This window comes from Dermacentor andersoni, chromosome 11, assembly GCF_023375885.2.
Source record: "Dermacentor andersoni chromosome 11, qqDerAnde1_hic_scaffold, whole genome shotgun sequence".
In the NCBI taxonomy this organism is placed as follows: domain Eukaryota; kingdom Metazoa; phylum Arthropoda; class Arachnida; order Ixodida; family Ixodidae; genus Dermacentor; species Dermacentor andersoni.
Window position 1 is genome coordinate 104,007,706 of NC_092824.1, and position 21,794 is coordinate 104,029,499.

At 46.1% G+C, this 21,794-nt stretch overlaps 1 protein-coding gene across 10 annotated transcripts in view; it reads left to right on the forward strand.

Annotated features, from left to right (window-relative positions):
• The window catches only part of LOC126539215 (lysine-specific demethylase 4A-like), a 58,815-nt gene that overhangs the window by 5,714 nt on the left and 31,307 nt on the right, over positions 1–21,794 (forward strand). For 9 of the 10 annotated variants that reach the window (XR_007601262.2, XM_055075260.1, XM_055075259.1 and 6 more), the window contains exons 3-10: positions 208–383; positions 1,372–1,495; positions 2,851–3,189; positions 6,342–6,479; positions 7,054–7,232; positions 12,856–13,156; positions 13,591–13,752; positions 17,294–17,443. Coding sequence is in view for 9 of the 10 variants with exons in the window: in XM_055075260.1 (XP_054931235.1) it covers positions 208–383; positions 1,372–1,495; positions 2,851–3,189; positions 6,342–6,479; positions 7,054–7,232; positions 12,856–13,156; positions 13,591–13,752; positions 17,294–17,443 (1,569 nt within the window). In the remaining variant the exon portion in view is untranslated. The remainder of the gene's footprint in view (positions 1–207; positions 384–1,371; positions 1,496–2,850; positions 3,190–6,341; positions 6,480–7,053; positions 7,233–12,855; positions 13,157–13,590; positions 13,753–17,293; positions 17,444–21,794) is intronic. The other variant, XM_055075263.2, reaches the window with a different exon arrangement.

A 21,794-nucleotide genomic window follows, 5' to 3' on the forward strand; every position in this document is an offset into this window, starting at 1 on the left:
GCTGCCATAAATCTTGGACGTGCTGCAACACGTGTAGGCTTAATTGTAATCGCCTTGTGCCACAGCAACAAAGAGTTGACCCCTCACCGATGACAGGCAATAGGTGGATCTGGGGACATTCTTTAGTGAGGTTGTTGGGAACGTGAATGTGTGTGCTGCAGACATTGTGAACGCTGTTTCTGACCCAAGTATGTGTTGCCCATGTAGATCATCCCACCTAAGGAGTGGATCCCGCGCAAGGGTGGCTACGACGACATCGAGATGGATATTCCGTCGCCTATCTCGCAAGTAGTGTCAGGGGGCCAGGGCTTGTACCAACAGTACAACATCCAGAAAAAGTCCATGACCGTCAAAGAGTTCCGGCGCGTGGCCCAAAGTGATCGGTGAGTGTTGATGAAAGGGTCATTCTAAAAAGGGGTAGAGAGGGGAAGGTGTGTCTGATAATGTGGTCTAGTGGCGGTGCGTAATTCATGGATGTCTTCTTCCTACAGCCCTCTGCCTATACAGTGAAACCTCGTTAAATTGTAGCTGGTCGGAGTGCGAAAAAAGTAGTACTGCTTAACCGAAATAGCATGAGGTCACCCACTTAGCTGTCAAGAACGGCAACTTCTGCCACTGTCGTCCTGAATCGCCCGTGCTGTCGCTTGCTGTGTCATCCTCTATCACTGCCGTTAGGCGACACTTCGGCAGCAACAGAAGCAACGATGGAGAAAAGTCTAACCTCGTAGCCAACATCTTTTTGTGGTCACAGCAGCGCTGCCGAGCAACTTCTTCGCATTACAAATGCCACACATTGCAGTCAACGGCAGATGCCTTTCGCGTGCCAGCCCCGATTTCTTCATTCTGCACTCGATAACACGAACAATGGCCAATTTTACTTCTGTGCCGAGCACCAGGTGTTCTTATCCGAGCTTCAGCATGACAAGTGTCCTAGCTTGCATGGTGTTGCAACCATAGCCATAATGCTCTCTTTCACGGCGCCGATGTAGTAGCCAGAGGTACTTTCACTTTTATGTGTCATTAAATGCAGCCTTTTCTTTATCACTTTCGTTTGTTCGAATTTCAGTTAAATTGAACTCGTTAAGTGTCACTGTGATATTCGAATTGACGTGCTTTTACTGTACTGACATTTACATTCCAAGGTGGACATCCTGTCAAAGCGGTGCGACTGTTGGGTCAGGCGTGGAGTGCATTTTAGTTCCTTTGCATTTTTTTTTTAGAGCGGCAACTGTGCGGCGTTTAATAATCTCGTTCGTGTAGTCTCCGATGCTATAGTGTTGTCAGCTATGCGCTCGGGTTCACTTTTCATTTCAATTAGTGTGAGTGTTAAGGGGAGCTGAATGTCTCATGTTCCGCCTGCTTCCTTCACAGTTTTAACACACCTGCTCACTTTGACTATGAGGACTTGGAACGGAAGTACTGGAAGAATATAGCCTTCAATGCTCCAATCTATGGTGCGGACGTCTCGGGATCCCTGTACGACCCTGGTGTCAAGGTGAGCTTGTGGCAACGGATTGTGCTCTCTTCTCTCTCTCTCTCTCGTGTTTGCTTGTCTGCGGCCAAGTGGAAGACAGCACCTGTTTATCCCTGCTCTTGTAATTATCTTGACTCTAGTTGAAACCATGTCCTGCCATCTGCCCTTGCATGTATTGACCAACAGGTTAGAACTCTACATTTGAACCTCGATATATCGAACAGCGCGGTGATTGAGAAATAGTTAGATATAGGCAGAATTCTATATATAAAATCACGTAAAAAATGCGTAAAAAAGCTTGTACAAATCAATCAGTGAACCAATTGTGGCGCAGTAAATACTCACTTGAAGCTTCACACGAAGTATTTATTTCTTTGGCTGAAAGTACTGCAGCAGTGTAGCCTGCTTCTTATTTGCAGCTGCGTGCTTATTATGGCGTCCTCAGTATAGTCCTTCTGCGTCGCAGTAGCAGCGTAGAAGGGCCAAAGGAGCTACAGCCTCAGTTAAAGTTGGGAGCGGGTCAACATCAGCGTTTGTGCGTAAACCTCGGCAGCATCTTCATTTGGCCGCTACTTCCGCTGCAATCTCCACGTCCGTCAATCGAAGAATTTTCAGACACTGTCAGTAACAAAGTATTAAATGGTGTCTGCCATGGCATCTATAAGCGAGCCCAGTGAATGCGCGCTGTCGCTTGTTTTTGTTCAAGCAAACCACCATTCCTCCCGAGACGCAGCAGACGCAGAACGCGGCACCGAGGAGGAGTCAGTGGGGCAAATGCAATGCGTTGACATTGTTGAATTAGCCAAGCCGCTGCGTGCATATGCCGCTACATTCAAATGGCGCCCTCGATGCAATCAATGTGTGCAGTAGTCAGGAATGCCCATCGCACCACCGCTGTTTTCGATGGTATTGTGGGAAAGCTTGCCGTCCGTCACCGGAGTGCAAGTGGTCTGGTGTGGTGGAGTTCAATAGTATATTCATTTTACGTCCGACCTCATTCGAAACAAAAAATTGAAAATGCATGCAATTTCCCAGGCAATTAGAAAGTGTTCTGTATATGCAATAATTCGTTATATCCGTGTTCAATATATTGAGGTTTGACTGTATTTGAGTTGCACTATGGTACGCCCAGATATAATAAACTACTATTACAACTGCTTCTTGCCAAATTGTTTCATTTGTTATAAGTGGGTTAAAATGTGCAAACATATTATGCACTTCTTGGCAGCCAGTAGACGTGTAACCATCTAAAAGCTTTCAGCAAAATCATATTCAGTCGAAAAATCGAATTAACTGAAATGTAATTACCGAAATTTTGTATTGTCTACTGCGCCTCGCAGCTTTCTTGACTGTTGTGTCGACATGCCTGCACGCAGGAGTTCAACATCAACCACCTGAACACCATCCTGGACCTGGTGGGCCAGGACTACGGCATCAAGATTGAGGGTGTCAACACTGCCTACCTCTACTTCGGCATGTGGAAGACCACATTTGCCTGGCACACGGAGGACATGGACCTTTACTCCATCAACTACCTCCACTTTGGGGCCCCCAAGTCGTGGTACTGCGTGCCTCCCGAGCACGGCCGGCGCCTCGAACGCCTTGCGGCTGGCTTTTTCCACAACACGGCCCAGGAGTGTGCCGCCTTCCTGCGCCACAAGATGACCGTCATATCGCCCCAGGTCTTGCGCCAGTACTCCATACCTTACAACAAGGTGAGCAGCGAGCAGGTTTTTGGGGCGCGGGTCTGAGAAACGGAAAAATCGCAGAAACATCCCTTCTTTGAAAACATTATTTTTTGGATTCTACAGTGTCTGATGCATTATCCCAGAAACTTTCACGTATCTCGGACCAATATGGCAGTCATAATGGCATTTGATATCACGTCTGCGAGCTGTATATTTACTGATGAATGGGCAAGAAAGGGCCTTTTTCAGTGACGTGCAGTTACATTTCTAAGTTTCTAATCGCAGCCATCGTGCTCTTGTTCGAAAGAGCGACTCTTGTTTAGTTTTTGTGCCACTACTACTCTGTGTGCAGAATGGCTATGAAGAAAAAGCCCGCGAAAGAGTTATCCCGATGCACAATTCCATTTGTCGACTGAGACACTTGACCGTAAGCACACAATGCTATTGGCAGATTTTTGCTGTCGTCTGCCCGGGCATGCGAAACTCGGCATGAAACGATGTCAGGTTCAGTTTGCTACAAGCCATAAATTCAGCGAACAAATGAACAAACGAGTCGTGTTAAACCTTCGAAAGTACACAGGAGCTTTGCAAAATGTTGGCAATAGTTGCTACCCGTGCTGAGCACCGCCGAAGCCTCCCCCTGCGACAGGGGAATAAGCTTAGCAGATGAAAGCAGTTCTGGCAGCGGCTGGTGTTAATGCGGCATTCCAGCAAAACTGCTGCAGCCCGATGACTTGGAGAAAGCGAAGAAGCCTAAAGAAACACTGCACAACTTTGCTCCAAGGCCGGCTACCAAGCGAAAATCTGATTTTCTCGCTCACGCTGATGCAGCCGCAGCTGGCTCGGATGCAATGGAGACGGGCTTTGTTATCGTAAGCTTCAATTCTACAGTCGAATCTCAGTAATTCGAACTTGAAGGGGCCGAAAGGTCTGTTTGAATTAAAAGAAAGACTTGTTTTCGAAGTATTCGTGCACCATAGCGTGATGCACGAACGGTGTGAGTCGTGAAATATAGCAGCGTGCAAGCACACAGCAAGCGGGGACCACAAAACTGCCCCCGCCCATAGTTTCATGAAATAAGTACTAGACTGAACTCTGGCGCTAGTGCCTAAGGGAGCTGCAATGGGAGCGGTTGGACCAGCATGGAAATTATGGGGAATACATGTATTTGCCTAAACATCGTCATTCTGGCTTCAAACGGCTTTGTAAACTCGCCATTTTCAACAGTGTACTGCATAATAAATATTGTTACAATTGTCCGGCGGCAGGATTCGAACACAGGACCTCTAGCACAGAAGCCTAATATTGAAACCACTAAGCCGCGAAAGAATGCATCAACAAACAATGGGAAACGCCGTTATGAATTTATCGCGAGCATGCCAGTGCCTTGAGAAGCTTGGCGCATTTCGGTTTGGCCACGTCGACAAGCTCAATCGTTGCAATTAGTAGCGAATGTGTGTATTTGCAGTGTCTTCTGCACTTCAGAGAGTATAGATTGCTCGGAAATTTACAATGAAGGCATGTGAAGCGTAATATACAAAGCCACAAGAACGTCTGAATCCACAAGCACAAAGATCAGACAAATCCATGTAATTCCCATCATTCCCATGGTGGGTCAACGACTGCCACGCCAGAGTTCGCTCTAGTATATTGTTGGAAACTATGCCGCCGCCGGCCAAAGCTTACTTTGCACGGAAGAAAACGAAACTTCAAGGAGTGGGCTAAGCTGGTTCCGGGCCGGAGGGGCTGGCAGTGCCAGTGCGGAGGGGGGCATGTGCGGACCATCGAAGATGAGGGAGTTCAGAGGGAGCGTATTAATTATCTCGGCAACTTTTATCATTTCATTCAAAAATAAAGTTATCTCAATAACCCGCGTCCCCTGTTAAAGGCAAAAATTGTCATCCGAGGGTAGGTCAGCTTACTCACGAGCACTCACTCACTTAGGGTGGTGTGTGATTGACAAAATTTGTGATTGGGTGTGAGTGTGAATGGAATGAATGCCGGTGAGCTTGAATGGGCGTAGCATGAGGAGTGAGTGCTGGATAATGTGAGCATCAACAAAATTCAGTGGCGTTTGAGCTTGAATGTGGGTGATTGTTGGCGAGTACAAACACAAGTGCTGGTTGAGTTTAAGTGGACTAGTGTATGAGCAGTGGTGGGTGCAGGCAAGTGAACGAAAGCAAGTATGAATGCGAGTGAGTGTTGGCAAGTATATGTGAGCATTAGTTGGAGTGTGAGTGAGCATCCACCTATTGTGCCAACCTATGCTTTCAAGCTAAAAAGAAAAAGAACAAAAAATTGGATTCTCGGTCAAACCAGTGCCTTTCCAGGATGCTTGCTCTGCCATATGAGCTAACAAGGTCATACCTGGCCCTTGCACCCTTAAACATCAATCAATCAGTTAAGAAGGAAGTTGGTAGATTGCAGGATTTTGAGGGTTAATTATTTAACTCGATGTACAGGGACAGTGAATGTGGGAAATTAGTTGTGCAGAAATGAGCTTGAAGCCACAAAGAAAAACAATATAGGTTTTTCCGGAAAGAAAGCCTCCCAGTTGGAGAAACAGTCCTCCTGATCCGGGGACGAAGTCAGAACCAACGTCTTTTCAAGATGATTGCTAGCAGAGCGAAGGCAAATTTATTGGTACCATGAAGCACGGGTGCAGGCACTGAATGTAACAAATCAGTTCTTTGGAAACCTGCAGAACAAGTTTGCCAAATTTTGAACATGCTCGCGTTGTGTGATTATGAAAGACAAAGTTGAAAAGTCGGAAGTGAGTGCCATTCTCAATTCTTTCAGTGTCCAAGCCCTGTCAGCACATGGCTAGTTGGGCAGCAGCTTCTGTCTTAGAGGGGGGATGTTTGGCACTTCAGCCGCTTAAATAAGTGACGAGGTAGGATAGGTAGCTGAGGGAGTTGGCATGATATCACTTTGTGAGCTCAAATAATCATTGCAATGCACTATGTATATTTTTATGTGCTCACCAGTTCATTACTTGCATGCCTACCATTAGGAGTTTCAATCATGAAGTTTCCATCCCTGTACAGTGACTTAGAAAAATAGCTTTTATTTCCTTCATTGGAATCTTGTCTCGCTAGTTGAACGTGTGGTTTGATTGTTCTTGTTTGGAACAGAGTCAGTGGGATTGTTTGGAAGCAGTTGTCTTGTTTGATTCACAGATAACCCAGGAGGCCGGCGAATTCATGATCACTTTTCCGTATGGGTACCATGCTGGCTTCAACCACGGTTTCAACTGTGCCGAGTCTACTAACTTCGCTCTGCCTCGCTGGGTCGAGTACGGCAAGAGAGCTTCACAGGTGAGCTAGCAACAGTTATCCGTATTTCAGTTTCATTACCTCACATGGGATCACTGTGTGCAGCAAGGGCGAAAGGAGGGAAGGGGGGAGGGGGCTATGCCGACCCTACTGAAAAGTGAAGTAGCTGTCAACATCAATACAAGCAGAATGTGCGACTTTGCATGGAGAGTGAAAAGTGAACGTACACATAAGCTGTATTCTCTACTGATCACTAGAGTGACAAAAACTCTGTTGGTGTTCGCAAAAACTAAGCGACTGAAAGCTAACATTTTGGGGGTTGTGTTTGACACCTTTCGTCAAACTTTCTTCTGGCCTAAAAATCGGTACATACTGTAACATGATGTCAAGGCAATATCCCTGATAGCGATTGATACAAGAGATGAATCCAGTGTGCTGCTCATGCCTCTGAAGTGTTCCATGTGCTGTCACAAGTGATCGTCAGGGCTAAATGACCGTTAAAGCCACTGAACTTAGCATTGCCGTTTTGTGCTCCATTTCAATCCAGACGTTTTGTATAGCTTCTTGCCATGGCATGTAGCCTTGACTTTGGCACGCCTCTCCCTTCCTCCTACAGTGCCTGTGTCGGAATGACTGCGTGAAGATCAGCATGGACGTGTTTGTGAAGAAGTTCCAGCCCGAGCGGTACGAGTTGTGGCTGGCCGGCCAAGATGTGGGCTGCCACCCTGAAGACTCCTCCAGTCGTGTGGCTGCCCGGCCACCCACCCACCTTGAAATGGCCATGCTGCGTTCTATGTGAGTGCACACCTTTCTTCGTATGTGCTGCACAGATGATTTCTTGCTAACATTGCTTGATGGGCAGAGCAGTGTTCCTCTGTACAGTATACAATGGAACCCTGGTTGTACGACTGGCTCATGACCGCAAAAAAGCATCATAAAATGCAGGCGTGGTAAAATCCAAACAACAGAAATTATGGCTTATAAATACTGTTTCACGTGACGGATTTATGAGAAACTTCAATGTAAACTACACTTGAATCTCGTTAATTCGAACTTACGCCATGGTCCCGTCAAAGTTACTGTATTTACTTGATTGTAACGCGCACCTGTTTGCTGTGACCTAAAGAAAGAAAAGTCCTTTACAGTACTGTGCACCTCATTCTTCCATACAGAAATACAGCTCTCTCTCATTTGGGGAAAAAAAAAATTTACACCTAATGCACTAAAGTTGCAATAAGTTAAAAAAAACTCAGCCTCGTGCAAAAGGCGAAGCATCGATTACGATAGCAAATAGTAGACAGCTATACAAATAGTAAGGATAGTAGTTTTATCGGCCGCATAAACTTTTAAACATTCGCTTGCTAACTAAATTAACAAGCATGGTGTCACGCGCACACAACCATGAACAGGTCTCACTCAATGACTGCAGAAACTCTTTAAACGCTGTAGTGAGGAAGTGCGGTAGCAGGAGCGAGAAAATTTACCTTTATGTGGCCTCTCGCTTTGACGCAAACTAAGCGACGAGAACACAGCATGGTGCGCCTAGATGCGTAGACTCTTGTCTCCATCGCAGATCACTTTCAAGATAGGGGCTGCGCGGCCACACCATACATAGCAGCCGAGAGTGTAGAATGCCTTTCCAGTTTACGCCAGTCCTGCACGAAAGTTTCAGGAACTCTGAATGCCTGTGATGTGGCCTGATTTCCGTCCCTTCTCCGCACACGTGATCGCTTCCTTTTAATTGCGGCATCGTGATGAACTCTGCATGTCCTTGCAGTCGGCGCTTCCATGCTGATAAAGGAAACACAGAAAACGGGAAGGCAAATGGTGCATTAACCTAAGCGAATGAAAGCATTGCCTATGCACACATACTACAGCACATGGAGAAAGCTACGGCAGCTAGGCTCGAAGCGCGTACGAGGAGACCATTTTGAAATGCTGATGGTGATATGGTAACGCAGATTTAGGGTCGTACTTGATTCTAACGTCTGGCTTAGCCAGACCGCTTGTTTCGCAATATTGTCTGCTTGCGTCATCTCATGCTGGCGCTTCTTTTGGTTGGCTTGGTTGGTCTTGTTTGCGCTTGTTTTTTTACAATGATGCGTCTAAACCGAGACGTCTCGATGGAAACGTTGTTGGAGAGAGGGCGCCATATCCTATTCTCTACAAGACAGACCCTGAAAACAAGGACGCGAAGGAGACACTCAGTACCTCATTCTCCTTGTCTTGTGAACACGTCGACGCCGCAACAGAAGGGAGCACACCAATTTATGATTATGATCAGCGGCAATGACACCGTCATCTTGATAAGACATGACTCACGTTATGAACGCAGAACGAAGAAGGTAAACACAGCGCCGATCTGTCAGCAGACGAAGGGAAAAACATGCAAGTGTACAGAGGGAAGTAGCTACTTCGCTACTTTGGTGTCAGTAGGTGGCAGAGGTCATTAGCGCCATCCAGCAAGCTGGCGGTAAAGCAAATCCGCTTCCCTCCCATCCTTCCTTGCAACTACACTCCCCCCACCCTCCCTTTCAACTCCCTCATCTTCGGCGATCCCTGCGCGCGCCCACCTTCGCACCAGTGCCAGCCTAGCCCGCTCCTTGAAGTTTCGTTTTGTGCCGTTATTGGGAAGCGAGTGTTGACCAGCGTGGACAGTTTCATGGTCCTCACTCGCAGTGTGCTTGCGCACCGCAATATTTCATGACTCGCACCCCTTTGAATTCGAATTATCGAGATCCGACTGTACAGACTAATACTCAGCAGGGCTTGGAAACCCAAATCACCAAAAAAAGTACCATAGGCATTTGCTGTGGGATGACAAGCAGGTGGCTGCCACTGTCAGTGCGGGACACCAAAACAATAATGGTGGCTGGCGAGCCGAACGCGAATATTTTTCTTCTCGTGAGTACATTATGTGCATTGAAACAGTTTTTTTCGTATCAGTAATGAATAATATCGTTAATATCGGCAAGTTTGCGACAATGACGTAGCCATGTCCACTTTGAGGGGACAGACGCAGAGATGGATGCGCTTAGCTACCAGCGACATAGAAACACATGGCAGGCATGCTGCAGAAACTGTGGCATTTGTCTTCACTGCTATCCTAATATGGCACGTTTCTGCTAAGGGTGGGCGAATCTTAGCTGCGTTACAACGTCGACCTATGAATAGGGTACACTTCTAACGTATCACTGTAAACGTGGTCATTATCGTCGCCGCTTGCAATTTGTTGTGTGCCCACGAGTGCAGATGAGAAGAATCGAAAGGCACCCTTTATGTTGTTGTTGTTGACCAAAACCATTATGAAGCCTACAAATAATAACGCCGAGGCAAGTTTCGTTGTAGTTTTTCTGTTTTTTTCATGGAAGTGCGGAAAGTGATGAAAGGAATGAAATGGGGCATCTGCTTAAGAATGTTGGGTGCGTGCAGACCACTTGGTATGTCTTCAAGAGTCACTCGCATAGCATTCAACAGATGGTAAGCGCAATCATCATTAGCTAGACTAAGCACATGACATATCATTACACGGGAAAGAAAAAAAAAATCTAATTTTGATGACAAAATCTAGGGATGCGATCATTATGCGAGTGCGATCATTATGCGAGTAAATACGGTATATACCCTCGTAATCAACGCACTTTCTTCCCCAATACAGTCAAATCCACTTGTAACAATATCCAAGGACCACAAAAATTCCATTGTTACAGCCGGGTTGCATGGAAAAATCAAAATGGGAGGATGGCAGAGCTGACGTGAGAAAACTATAATGGCGGGGAGGCCAGTGCCACTTCTCAGCCCCTTCCTCCATCTGGATGCTGATTATGTTTACTCGTTTAACTGCTTCCTGGGCGCTTCAACCGCGTGTAACAAGCCGCGGCCGTTGGCGTTAAAGAATGGCACTGCTATAACAACTGCCAAGAGGGGTATTGGGCGGCAAGCAATATGTGACCGCCGCCAAGACATCGCTTTGATGGCCCCAAAAGGGGCCCTTTAAAAAAAGCAAGAGGGTTGCTGCGGCAGCCTGTCAGCTTGAGAAATCCAGGAGAAAGGCTGAGGCAAGATCACCGCTAGCATCTCCCGATGTACTCTCACTGGCTTGCACGAGAAAACCCTATCTCCATCAGCCTTGCATGCTTTATCCAAAGCTTACCGACAACCTTCTCCAAGACATCCAGGTGCTCCACGGAAAGTTCCTCGTGAAAACGAAGTCCCAGAGGGAGGGATTGTATCATCTGCCGGGCCTCCTGTGAGGACAACGTTGAGGCAGCCTGCCCTACCACGTCATCACTGCCGTCGTCACTATCGCTGTCCGATGCAAGCATGTTCGGGACGATCGCCTCGCCAGTTAGAAGCACATAGTTTCCAAGTTTCCAAATCTGTAGCTGTGCACTTTATTTTCACTGGCAACATGGTGCATTGCTGATGATAAGCAGGTGGATCAGCCATCTTCCGTTTCGGCAATGTGTCAAACGAAGCTGAGAAACCGCGTGGCCAGGAACGATTTCGACGCAACAAACAAAGACGAACGTGAGTGAATAAAGCTGTTTGCAGAACTGCGCTGAATAAGGATCCAGTGAGCAATCTGGGAGCAGTGCAGTTGGCGCAGTCCTTCGTGTTCGGAGGGGTGGAAGGTCTACGGGATAGAGGCATGCTGAGAAGACTGGAAAATGGGCGGATGTTGGAGCAATGGGCCATCGTGCAGCAGCTCAAATTTCTTTTTTTTTTTTTTTCAAGGATTTTACATTTCATTACCTTTTGGCACGGACACCCAACAGCCAGACTTCATTGTTACAACCGATAATGCAGCATCACGGCGTTGTAGTAAGCGGGTTATTTCACCATAGAAAACATACAAAAGCTCACTGTGCATAAGCTTTTCATGTTATAACCGATATATTGTTAAAACCGGTATCATTATAAGTGGGTTCAACTGCATACTGGAGCAAAGTTTGGGGTTGCGTTCATCATGCGGGGTAAATTTCATGCAGACATTTTTGAAACAGCAAAAAATTGAAAGGTAAGACAGTAATGATTTGGAACATGCATAAGATTACTTTACTCGGCATCAGAACCACCAGACCTGCCGTTCAGGTCACTGGCCGCTTCATCCACATTGTGGTTCCACCGTAGAATGAAGAACCAATGCGGCAGCCGCGGCGAAGTCGGCGTGGCTTAGGCGAATCACGTGTGGCGAAACTGAACGCACGCTCGAACAGCGATTTCCGATTGCGACCCAGCTCGCCCTCACAGCTGCTTCCGGCCGTCTGCCGTTATTGCAAGCATCACGTTGAAGTGTGCACCTGTTTTGACAAGCGCACTGTGTGCGTCTCTTTCCTCGACTGTCCTGCTGGTCGGCATGTTAAAGTTTATCGGTGCCTGATCTGCATTTTCTTTTTTTGAGCAGATAAACTCTATGTTCCACAGCAGGCATATAACTCGCACATATCGAAGCCCTAAGCAGACAGAAAAGCAAGCCACAGATATGCGAATTCGACACTACGCCCAACTATGATCACTGTGCCAACCAAGTGCTGGTTGGAACAACTAAGCGACTAATGTGCATGCACAGTCGCTTGGTTGTTGACATGCTGGCCTGTGTTGGCTGGCGTATATAAATGTGATTTTCCTCAAGATAAATCTCAGTTGTGAGTCAGCGCCAGTGTCGTGTTCTTCTTTTCCTTCGTCCTCGTCTGTTTTGTGCTGTTAATTTCTGAAACATGTACATGGTGTATAAACAATGTAATGAGCAATAAAGTGCACTGCCATCACATTCAGTGAAACCAGCCATTGTTATGCTTTCCCTTAGTTGCTTTTCTTGGCATGGGGCTGTCCGTTGCCTATTGAGGTGTGTGCTGTTATAGCTATAATGGTGGTCGGTTGTTGAAAACCAAATTTACCTTTTCTGCTTCACTTCTGCGTTGCTTGAGTTGTCATTGATTTACGTTGCAGCTACATTATGACAAAGGTGGAGCATGAAGATGCTCATTTGCTGAGCTTTTGCCAAACATTAACCCTATGTGTAACGCTGATGAACACAGTCATCACTGGAACTTTTACCGGTATAGCCAATGATAACTATACTTGTCATTAGGAAAGATATGCTATTGTGAATCAATGATGAGTATATACATCAGTTGACTTGGAGTTGCTGCTTTCGACACTAAATTCAGTGTCAGTGTTAATGACATATATAGGTTTTCCTCTTTGTTAATGGCTGCTCGCATATGAAATATGGCTGCCTATCCGCCACATTTCTTGGAAGCTTTGTACAATTTTCATCAGTTGATGCCATAGGAGGTCTAAAGAATCCCACTGTGAAAGAATTAGGTCCAGTGTCCATGGACATCCTCTCGTAGATCGAATGAGCGTAGCTTCAGTTAAGAGTGTAGCTCACTGTGCTGACAATGCTGTCCAGGATCAAGTCGAAGTCCAAGCGCCACCCCGTGCTGGCCAAGGGTTGCCTCGTACCTGAAGAGGATGCTGGCGACACTGATGGCACGGAGATCTACGACCCCGAGGATGATGAGGACACCAAGAAACAGCGGCGGCCCTCCAAGGGGTCACTGTCCAAGCGCAAGCCCAAGGGGGCGGCACAGGGTGGCGACAAGGCCAAGCGGGTTCGCAGGTCTCGCACCAACAGCACCAATGACAGGGATGCCTCACCCACCAAAGTGTCTGCGAGCAAAAACCCCACCCAATACAGTGGCCTGATGCAGGTGAGGAGAAAAGGGGCTGGCTAGTCTCTGTTTTTCTAACAATGTTGAAGGTGTCAAAATAGGAGTTGGTTGCAGAGTGGAATGCTTGGTGTGTCATACATACTTCAGTACCTCAGTGAAAGAACGTCGAGGCACAAGAGGGACATGCACTCACTATAGTCAGTGCAGTGAGAACCTGTGCCATTGTGTCACCAATTCCATGCAGCGCAGTGGTCAACCAGACAGAACCAGAGGGGAGGATTTGCCGTTGACTGCCTCTAATCGCCCTTTGCAGGACATGCCGACTCAGTGCATGCTTCACAAAAGGATTAGTAGCAGGTAGCGGGCTAACACCTCCTGTCTGCACAATGCGGATGTTCCCTTCCGATAGCTGAAGTGTGGAGTAGCCGTCTCTTTTGCTACATATCCAGGAGGGGCATGCCCTCTCTGTGCAGGAGTTGAGTGTCGTGGTGGAGCCCCTGGCGCACGTGGGGCCTCCGAAACTGGAGCCCCACAAGGCGACCCCGGCTGTGGCTCCTCTCTCGGAGGAAACAACGCAGCTGCCCACTGAAAGCGATAAGGATGTGTACCACCACACTACTGAGCTGCCCGCATTGGTGAGTTTTGTTTGGGGCAGGAAGTGGGGTGGGGTGGAGATTCCGTTGGCAGCAGTACTGCTGCAGTGAACCATGACACTTTGTTCAGTTGCGTAATGCAACAATCGATTGGTCCAACTCTCTGAGGTGGCATGTGTGGAGGTAACGGACATGACGGATAATCCGGGAATGAATTTTTTGTACAGATGGTCCACTGTGAAAGGCAGGGTTTGTAATAACAGTGGCTGAACAACAGTCAATGTGAAAGAGGAACACCTGATTTGCATTCAGAGCCATGCATTGGTCTCTCCTTTATTTGTGCGTGTGCTGCTGTCAGGAGAGTGCATCATGACAGATTGTTCGAGAGGGTAGCCAATTGGCAAGTATTTGGAAAAGATGTTTGTTGGTTACCTATTAGGTGACCTCTTTCTTGTTGGACTGCCCTGTACCCTTGACGAGGATGACGCGCTGTAGTCAGTGCACTGTAGTGGGGCCTGGCTGTGTTTAGTCAGAGGTGTTGCGCTCTTAGATGCGCTATGCAATGCCCATTTGCGCATGATGCTGTGGTAACACATGGGTGCACCGCTTTTACCACTGTAGTTTTCCATGGCACCGTTATGCTCCGTTCCACGTGTGGCTTGCCTTGCAGTTGAAAGCTATGCATTTTTCTTTCTTTCAGAAAGGGCAGCCTAATCAACAGGGGGATTTAAACAGACAAGCAGTTTTACACGAGGATGTTTTGTAGGGAAAGGCAACCGCTATGAAAATCGTGGAAACTAAGCGCATTCAAAATTCATCTGTTGAATGTGTAATTATTAGTACTGTACTTGCATGGGCATATGCAAGCTTTTAAGCAGCTACCAGCATGAAAAGGCACCTCATGCCACATTGGTACATCTCAAGATATGTATTTTATCCTTTCCACTATAATGTTTCAAAATGCAACTAGCTCAGCCTCTAAACAAGTGAGCCACAGAAGGGTGCACCAGTCTGTAAAGAAAGAAAAGCTCCTAAAAGTTCCTAGAGTGATATTTGACCTAATAGAGTGAGATCTTGTTAATTCGACCCTTGTTAATTCAGGTAATCAGATAATTTGGATTTGTCCTCTGGTCCCGGCAGGCATATGCATCATTTAGTGAAATCACACCCTCATTGAGTAGACATATTCGGCCCCACATCGGTTAATTCGGACAACTCTTAGAGCTCAGTGAGCTCGGAGCACTCTAAATGTGCAATGCAGAAGAGCAGGGACAGCGCTAGCATTCAACCAAAACGAAGTGGCAGAGTCTGCATTGCAACGAGGCCCGGTTTTGGGCTCACAGATAAAAGCGTGGGTGTTGGCCTCAGCTGAATGTTGCAAGCCACGTGTGAAACGGAGCACAGCTTTTCTCTTTGCTCGGGACGATGCTGACATTTAGTGTGCTGAATGTCTCCATTTGTTTTCCCACGTGAGCTACATTGCTTTGCTGTGTCTGGTTTCTTGTCTTTTTCCTCGGCCTAGCCCACAGAGTTTGACAGTAATTCGTAGTAAGGTTCGTTACAGCGCAACACAAGACGACGACACAGCGCTGTGTCATAGTTTTATACCTTCCTTTTGTCCATGTCTTGTGTTGCGCTGTAACTAACCTTACTATGAATCCTAGCCAACTGGACCAACTTGCCGTCTTGATGCAGTATATTGGACAGTAAGTCTGGGGAGCATATTTCTTAAAAGCACAGCATTGCTGATTTCTAATCACTTTTGCTCAGTCACTGAAGCAGATAGAGGGAGCAAGGTTTGGAGCGAGGCAAATAGGGAGGCACAAGCATGAAGTGTAGCGTGACTAGCCGCATTCTGTGAGGTCACATTCATTGACAGGTTCAGGGCCCAGGTAGCCCTCATCATAGAGAGTTTCCTCCAAAGCTTACTAAAGCGAATTCTGGTGCTAATGTCTGCACGAGCTGCAAGTGTGGCAGTGTTCAGGCTGTACATTGATCTGCCTAAACTTTGTCCTTCTTGGCTTTGTGACTTTGAATACGGATCACTTTCAACAAAATATTGCATTTAAAAGCCACAGTAAGTGGTGTCCAAAACATCTTGGCCATGACGTGGTTCCAGCTTTGCAATTGCTTCCAGCACATACAGCCCGCAAGAGCATTGCATTCTTGCTTGTTGCAGGAGCCAGAAACATCTCACAATTGCCTTGTTTTGGACACTATATTATTTGCGATGGTTAGTCATGTGCACAGAGTGTAATTGCCTCGCTATGTTTAGTAAGATAAAACTTTTTGGAAATTTGGAAAGATGATGCGTAATAAGTAACATCACAAGAATGTTTGCAGTCACAAGCAAGAGGTTTAGGCAAACCAGTGTACTGGTAGCTGAACGATAGCAATGCCAGAGGTACTTCCACTAATTTTTGTAGGAAACTCTTACGGCGCCTGGTGCCTTTCTGGCAGGTAGAACTTGCATAGCTGTGAGGCATGAGCTGGCCTGCCCTGACTCTGACTTCATCAATATCCCTTCCCATCTCCTTCTGTCTTTACAGTAGTAGTAACAGTCATGCCACAAAGCTTTTGTAATACACAAACACATTGCACAAATTTTTTCATTAGTTTACAGACCAGGCTTGCATTTCAAAGCTAGGAGGCCAGAGTTCAATGCACAGTTTGTAGCTGGTGATGTCGGTAGTGGCACATTCCTCTCATTTAACTGCATGTGTACTCCATTTCATACATTGCGGGCAATGCTACAAAGGCTCTAGAGAAACTTCTCTCACTGATTGACATTTGGACCAGACCAGAAAATAGTGCATCACAGATGAAGGAAAGGCATAGGTAAATGTCAGGCAATACAGTGTAACACTGTCGCATACTTTTGTTATGATGTAATTATATTACATGAAGGGTGTTGCATGTATAAACTTCTTTGCTACTGACTGAGCGAATTCACACATTACATCTTTTGCGTGCGCAATGAAAGCATAGTATGTCGCATACTGGAAGCACAAAGGTGCAAAAACAATATGTGATTTTACATAACCTTATGTTGACAAGTTGCAGTTGTAATATATGAAGCGGTTATCTTGTATGGAGCATCGCTGATCAAAAACACAATTAAACATGTGAAGTAATCTACTTATAAAACCTATTTGTGTAGTTTCTGGAGCATTGCCTTTTAAGCATGAAACAGAGCATAGCGCATTCACCAGTTTTCACCTGTGTACATAAAATGAGTCCCAGAGGTGCGTGCACTGGTGCTTTCTCTCCAAGGCCTTGGGAGGACAATCACATCAGGGCATGGCTATTTTAAGAACTACCCATCTTCACACATATATATTGGTCATCAGACTTCACACATTGCAAGCAGTAGATAGGTGGCGTCAGTGCATACCGAAAAATAAAGATGTACGAGTAACTAGCCTTCCAAATTTTATCGAAGGATTCTTCTAAGGACCCTGCGTTTTACCCTATTAACGAGAAGTGTGAGGAGGCTCTGCCGAGATGCTGTACGTACCGTACGCCAGAGCAACAGTTGTTTGTCTAAAGCACCGTGCCTGGCGCTGTCGTGGCTTTACCACAGAGCCTGGGACCGGGGGGTAGTCTGGGCGACCAGTGGTCCCTGATGACTCCGGTGGAGGCACTTGTTCCCGCGCCATCGTCCTCCCCCAACCATTCGGCACCGCTTCTTCCTTCCCCACCAGAGGAGACCAGCGCGCTTCCCTCCTCGAAGGTGGGCCTCACCCCTGTACACCACGGCACTCCTATGCCGCTCTGGGGCACGGCCACACTAGCCGAGAAACATGCACACCAAAGCCGCTTGCAGCAACGTGCACCCAAGTGTACGCGGTCTCTCATTGGCTGGTCTTCTTTCCACCGCAGCTGTTTTGCATGGCAGCCTCAGAACTCGCATGCTCTTTCAGCTGTGCTCGTCGCTGAATTTGTGAAGAATTGGAACAGTTGCAATAGCCTTCTGCTCATCTTATGCCATTACACACGACTTGATACGTTCGCTGTGGTATCCCTTCAAAGTTTTTATTCGTGTGCAGCATGACTCGCCATGTGGGCCTTGGCATTTCTGCACAGCTAGAGGTTCTTCCTGCCTTTAGCAATTCTTTTATTCTCTCTCTCTCTCTCTATCTTTTACAGGTTCTTATAAACATGTAGCTTCCGCAATATAGTACAGACCTGGGGCCTTATTTTCTGACAACCGATTTCATTTTTTATTCTTCTTGTCCTTTGCCATTGGTTCAGATGCCATTTCACTGCTGTTATTGCTGCAATTGGCCACTTTTTACAATGCGTGATTTAAAAAGAAAAAGTGGAAATATAGACTGTTTCATTACTTAGTAAGGGCTCCATGCACTTCCAAGTGTTTCATCTACTCGGAAGAGCTGGGTTAAGGGATTGGGGGTAGTGTGGTCAAACTGCTTCTGATAGATAGGCAGCCCTCTTCCTCAGCTATTAGAGGTGTGCAGCTCTCTCCTTAACCACTTGGTTGTAATAGTCCCTGTGAGCCACTGGTGACTTAATATGCAATGTGCTGATAGGTTGCTCTTTTGGTTGGCCATCAGGCTTCCCCCTCCCCCCCTGCTCATGAAATCTGCCCCTGAAAAAAAAAATTCCAGGGGCTGATTTCATGGCGTTGCAGCAATACTTTGCCACCCTCCAGCTTCTGCAGCGAAATTCTTGCTGAGCACAGCATTGCACGCATGTTTCTTGGCTAGTGTGGAGGTGCCCTTGCTTGCATGCACTGTCCACTGCAGGATACGGCACGTCTGCTGCATCTTGCTGCTTCATGTTCGCTATTTGCGCATGCCTCTAGCCCTGTCTCTTTTCAGGATCACTTCTAGATGCAGTTACACGAAATCAAACATTTGACCTCCAGTGTGTGGGCCCGTCGTGGAGTTTCCTACGAAGGCATTTCCCTGATGCAGGGCAGAGAAGACAAACGTTAGAATACACTGCAAGGGGTGCTGAATTCAGCTACTTGTCAGTACATATTCATTTCCTTGATACAGTGTGGACAAAGTCCTTCTGTGTCTATGGAAGCTGCAAGCGTAATGTTTCAGCCAGCATGAGAGTGTGGTTAGTTAGATGGACTTGCTTAAACTTCATCTTTCTTGCTTCAAACAGCTTTGTGAAATTGTAAATTTATTGTTGTCAATGAAATATTGTGTTATATTTGCAACATTTTGCAACGGTTACTTATATCCGCAGATACTAATTGCCTTGCTGTGTTAAAAAAGAAGAAAACTTGGAAAGGTAAAATGTAATAAAGGACATTATAGGAACGTTGGAAGCCACGGGCATAAAGATGAGACAAATATATGTAGTAAACATCATTCCCATGATAGATGATCGCATCACTGGAGTTCACTCTAGAAATTTTTGTTGAAAGCTCTGTGAGTTCAGTAAGGGGCATACTAGATGAGAGTCCGTGTGTGTTTGTGTGACATGTTCGCTTCACTGTGCTGCTTTTCCTTTGTTGTTCTTACGTGTCTCTTGCATGTCTGGTTGCTGGCTGCCTGTTCTGTACAGTTCATTTAACGACATTTTTTCGTTCGTCTTTATAATTAAGTTCCTTTATTTAACTCCCTTATTTAATATAATATATACAAGTCCAAATGAAGAGTAATAAGTAAAGAAAATAAAAAAATAAATGACGATAGAGTATATGCTAAACACTAACGAAAATTAAATTGAGCTTCATTATTAAATTATGCTTCTGCAATAGCAAAACAGCCACTATTGTTGTGAAAGGAGGCTCTGAAAGCCAGAAAAGACACAGAAACGAAAGATGGGTGGCAAATGCCACCTTGAAGTTCCCGCACTAGCTCGTTGTGGCATAATGAATTGTGACCATGCTGGGCCTAGTTCATTCTGTTATCAGTCAAGGGGGACAACATTGTATTCTAAAAGAGCCGAAGACTGAACTTGGCAAGTTTCGAGAACTGTTACTGCACCACAGCTGCTCAAATACAAGAGAATACTTTAAAATCCGTAATTTCACACAGGCAACATTTCTCTGTGCAGGCATACTGGTGCTGGGGTTTTGGCATAGAATTGAAAAGAAATAGTAGTTTGACCTTATTTTTGCTTTAGTAATCAGTCTCTTATCATGAAATTACTGTAAATAGAGTTTGGAAAGAATACTTCATCTACGTAAATTGTATTGGTGTTTCTCTCTAGTATCTAACAGCTTTGTTGCATTCTAAGTGGCCATGGTCAGCTCTCATTCTGGCCTTTACATTCAGAAGCAACTAGTAGGTCGCACTCTTCGGCTATCCCTGGCCCTTGCACCAATAAAACCTGTATGTGACCATCAGCAACTAGAAGAGAAATCATGACATGCACTTCCGGTGATTTGTCACAACAGAGGGACCAGTATCAAAATTTTATTTTGCCATCCTTGGCTGACTGATAGTGACTGTGACCCTGGTAGCCAGGGCGTGATGACCAAAAGGCCGAATTGTAGGGGTCTGCTTGTCCTTGAGCTCCCTGTCGTGGCCCTTGTCACATGTCACTATGCGACAGGTTGGCCTGTCGGGTGAGCTTGGACGCGACCTCAATGCACAGAAATCGGGAAGCGGACTTTCAAAAGTTTGGTCTGACCCTGGCACCTGACTTAAGTAGTCATGCCCACGCTCTTGGGGCTAGCTAGCTAGTGCCTTGAAAGGGCTTGCTACAACTTTGGGTAGCAAAAGGGGTAGGTCCCCTCCCTCCCTTTCTCTCCAAGAAGGAAGGCTGGAACCTTTCTTTTTTTTCCTGCCGTTTTGTAGTGGCTGCAACCTCAATTTATCAGCACAGTTGCAAATGAAAAACTGAGAAGGGGTGGTGGATTTCCTAAGGATGTGTCACCACGTTATTAAGTAGAACATCACTAGATTCAAAGTTCTATGGAAATACAACTGATGGGAGGAATTGTCAGAAGTGCCAGTGTCAGAACTAATGCCTGTGATGTCTGGAGGTCTTTTTCTTTCTTTCTTTCTTTCTTTCTTTCTTTCTTTCTTTCTTTTTTGCATAAGGACCCAAATTCTTGGGGGAGGCAGCAACACAAAACTATGCCATTTCTCAGATTTTCCTTTTTTATATAAGCTTTTAAAAAACACGGGCCTACACACTAAGATGCTTTTTCCCAGGAAGAATGAAGGACAATGTGCTGGTGCATGAATGCATTTGTTAAAAAGTGCCTGGGTTAATTACGTGTACCCAGTCATCACTAGATGAGTCTACGCAGCAATAAGCAGCTTTAAAATTCCTGAAGTTATGTCATTTGACTCTGCAACCACTGACTGTGCGTCCCTCCTGCAGTTTTCTTTTTGTTGCTCACTGTGACCTCTGCTCGTCTGTCCTGCGTGTCACATGCATGTCCAGAGTCCACTTCCAATTTCATCCAGAGCATCGTCATCTCTTGCCTGCTCACTAATCCATGTTGCCATTTCTGTCTCTCACACTTGCCTGTCACTGTGCTAGCACATTAGGGAGTTTTAACTTGTGTACCTATTGCCGCCAATAAAATACCAGAACCCTGGTAATGGTAACATGTATGAGCAGCACTGCTGGCAGTGACATCTTGTGGTACTTTGTTCGGCCACATGTTAGAAATGTTTCTGCATTGCACGACTATTCTTCTTGAAGGAGAAGAATAGTCGAGTGTCCTGTTATTTGCTTTGTTTGTTAAAGATTGTGTCCAGTCTTTCACCATGGCTTTGGCGGCATGACACAAATTGTTACATCAGAGTCCAGTCATAACAACACCATTCTAATATAAAGAAGTTCCACTGCCGCTACGAAGGAATACTGAGTCAATAAATGTAAACTTTCGTGGACACAGATGCTTAAATGGTTAAATTACAAACGGCTACTTAGGAACGCACCTTTCAAGTTGCATGTCACATGACCAAGAGTGACATAGCTCGGGACATACCTCGATTCCCACAAGCTAAGTTGTGTACTGTATGCTGTTGCCAGGACTCAACGTGCAAGCGCACATTTTCCACGATTCCTTGAGTGAAAGCAGGTAGAGAACGGCATCGAGGAGATTGCCTTGCGAATGCTGGATACCTGTCATACTCCATCCT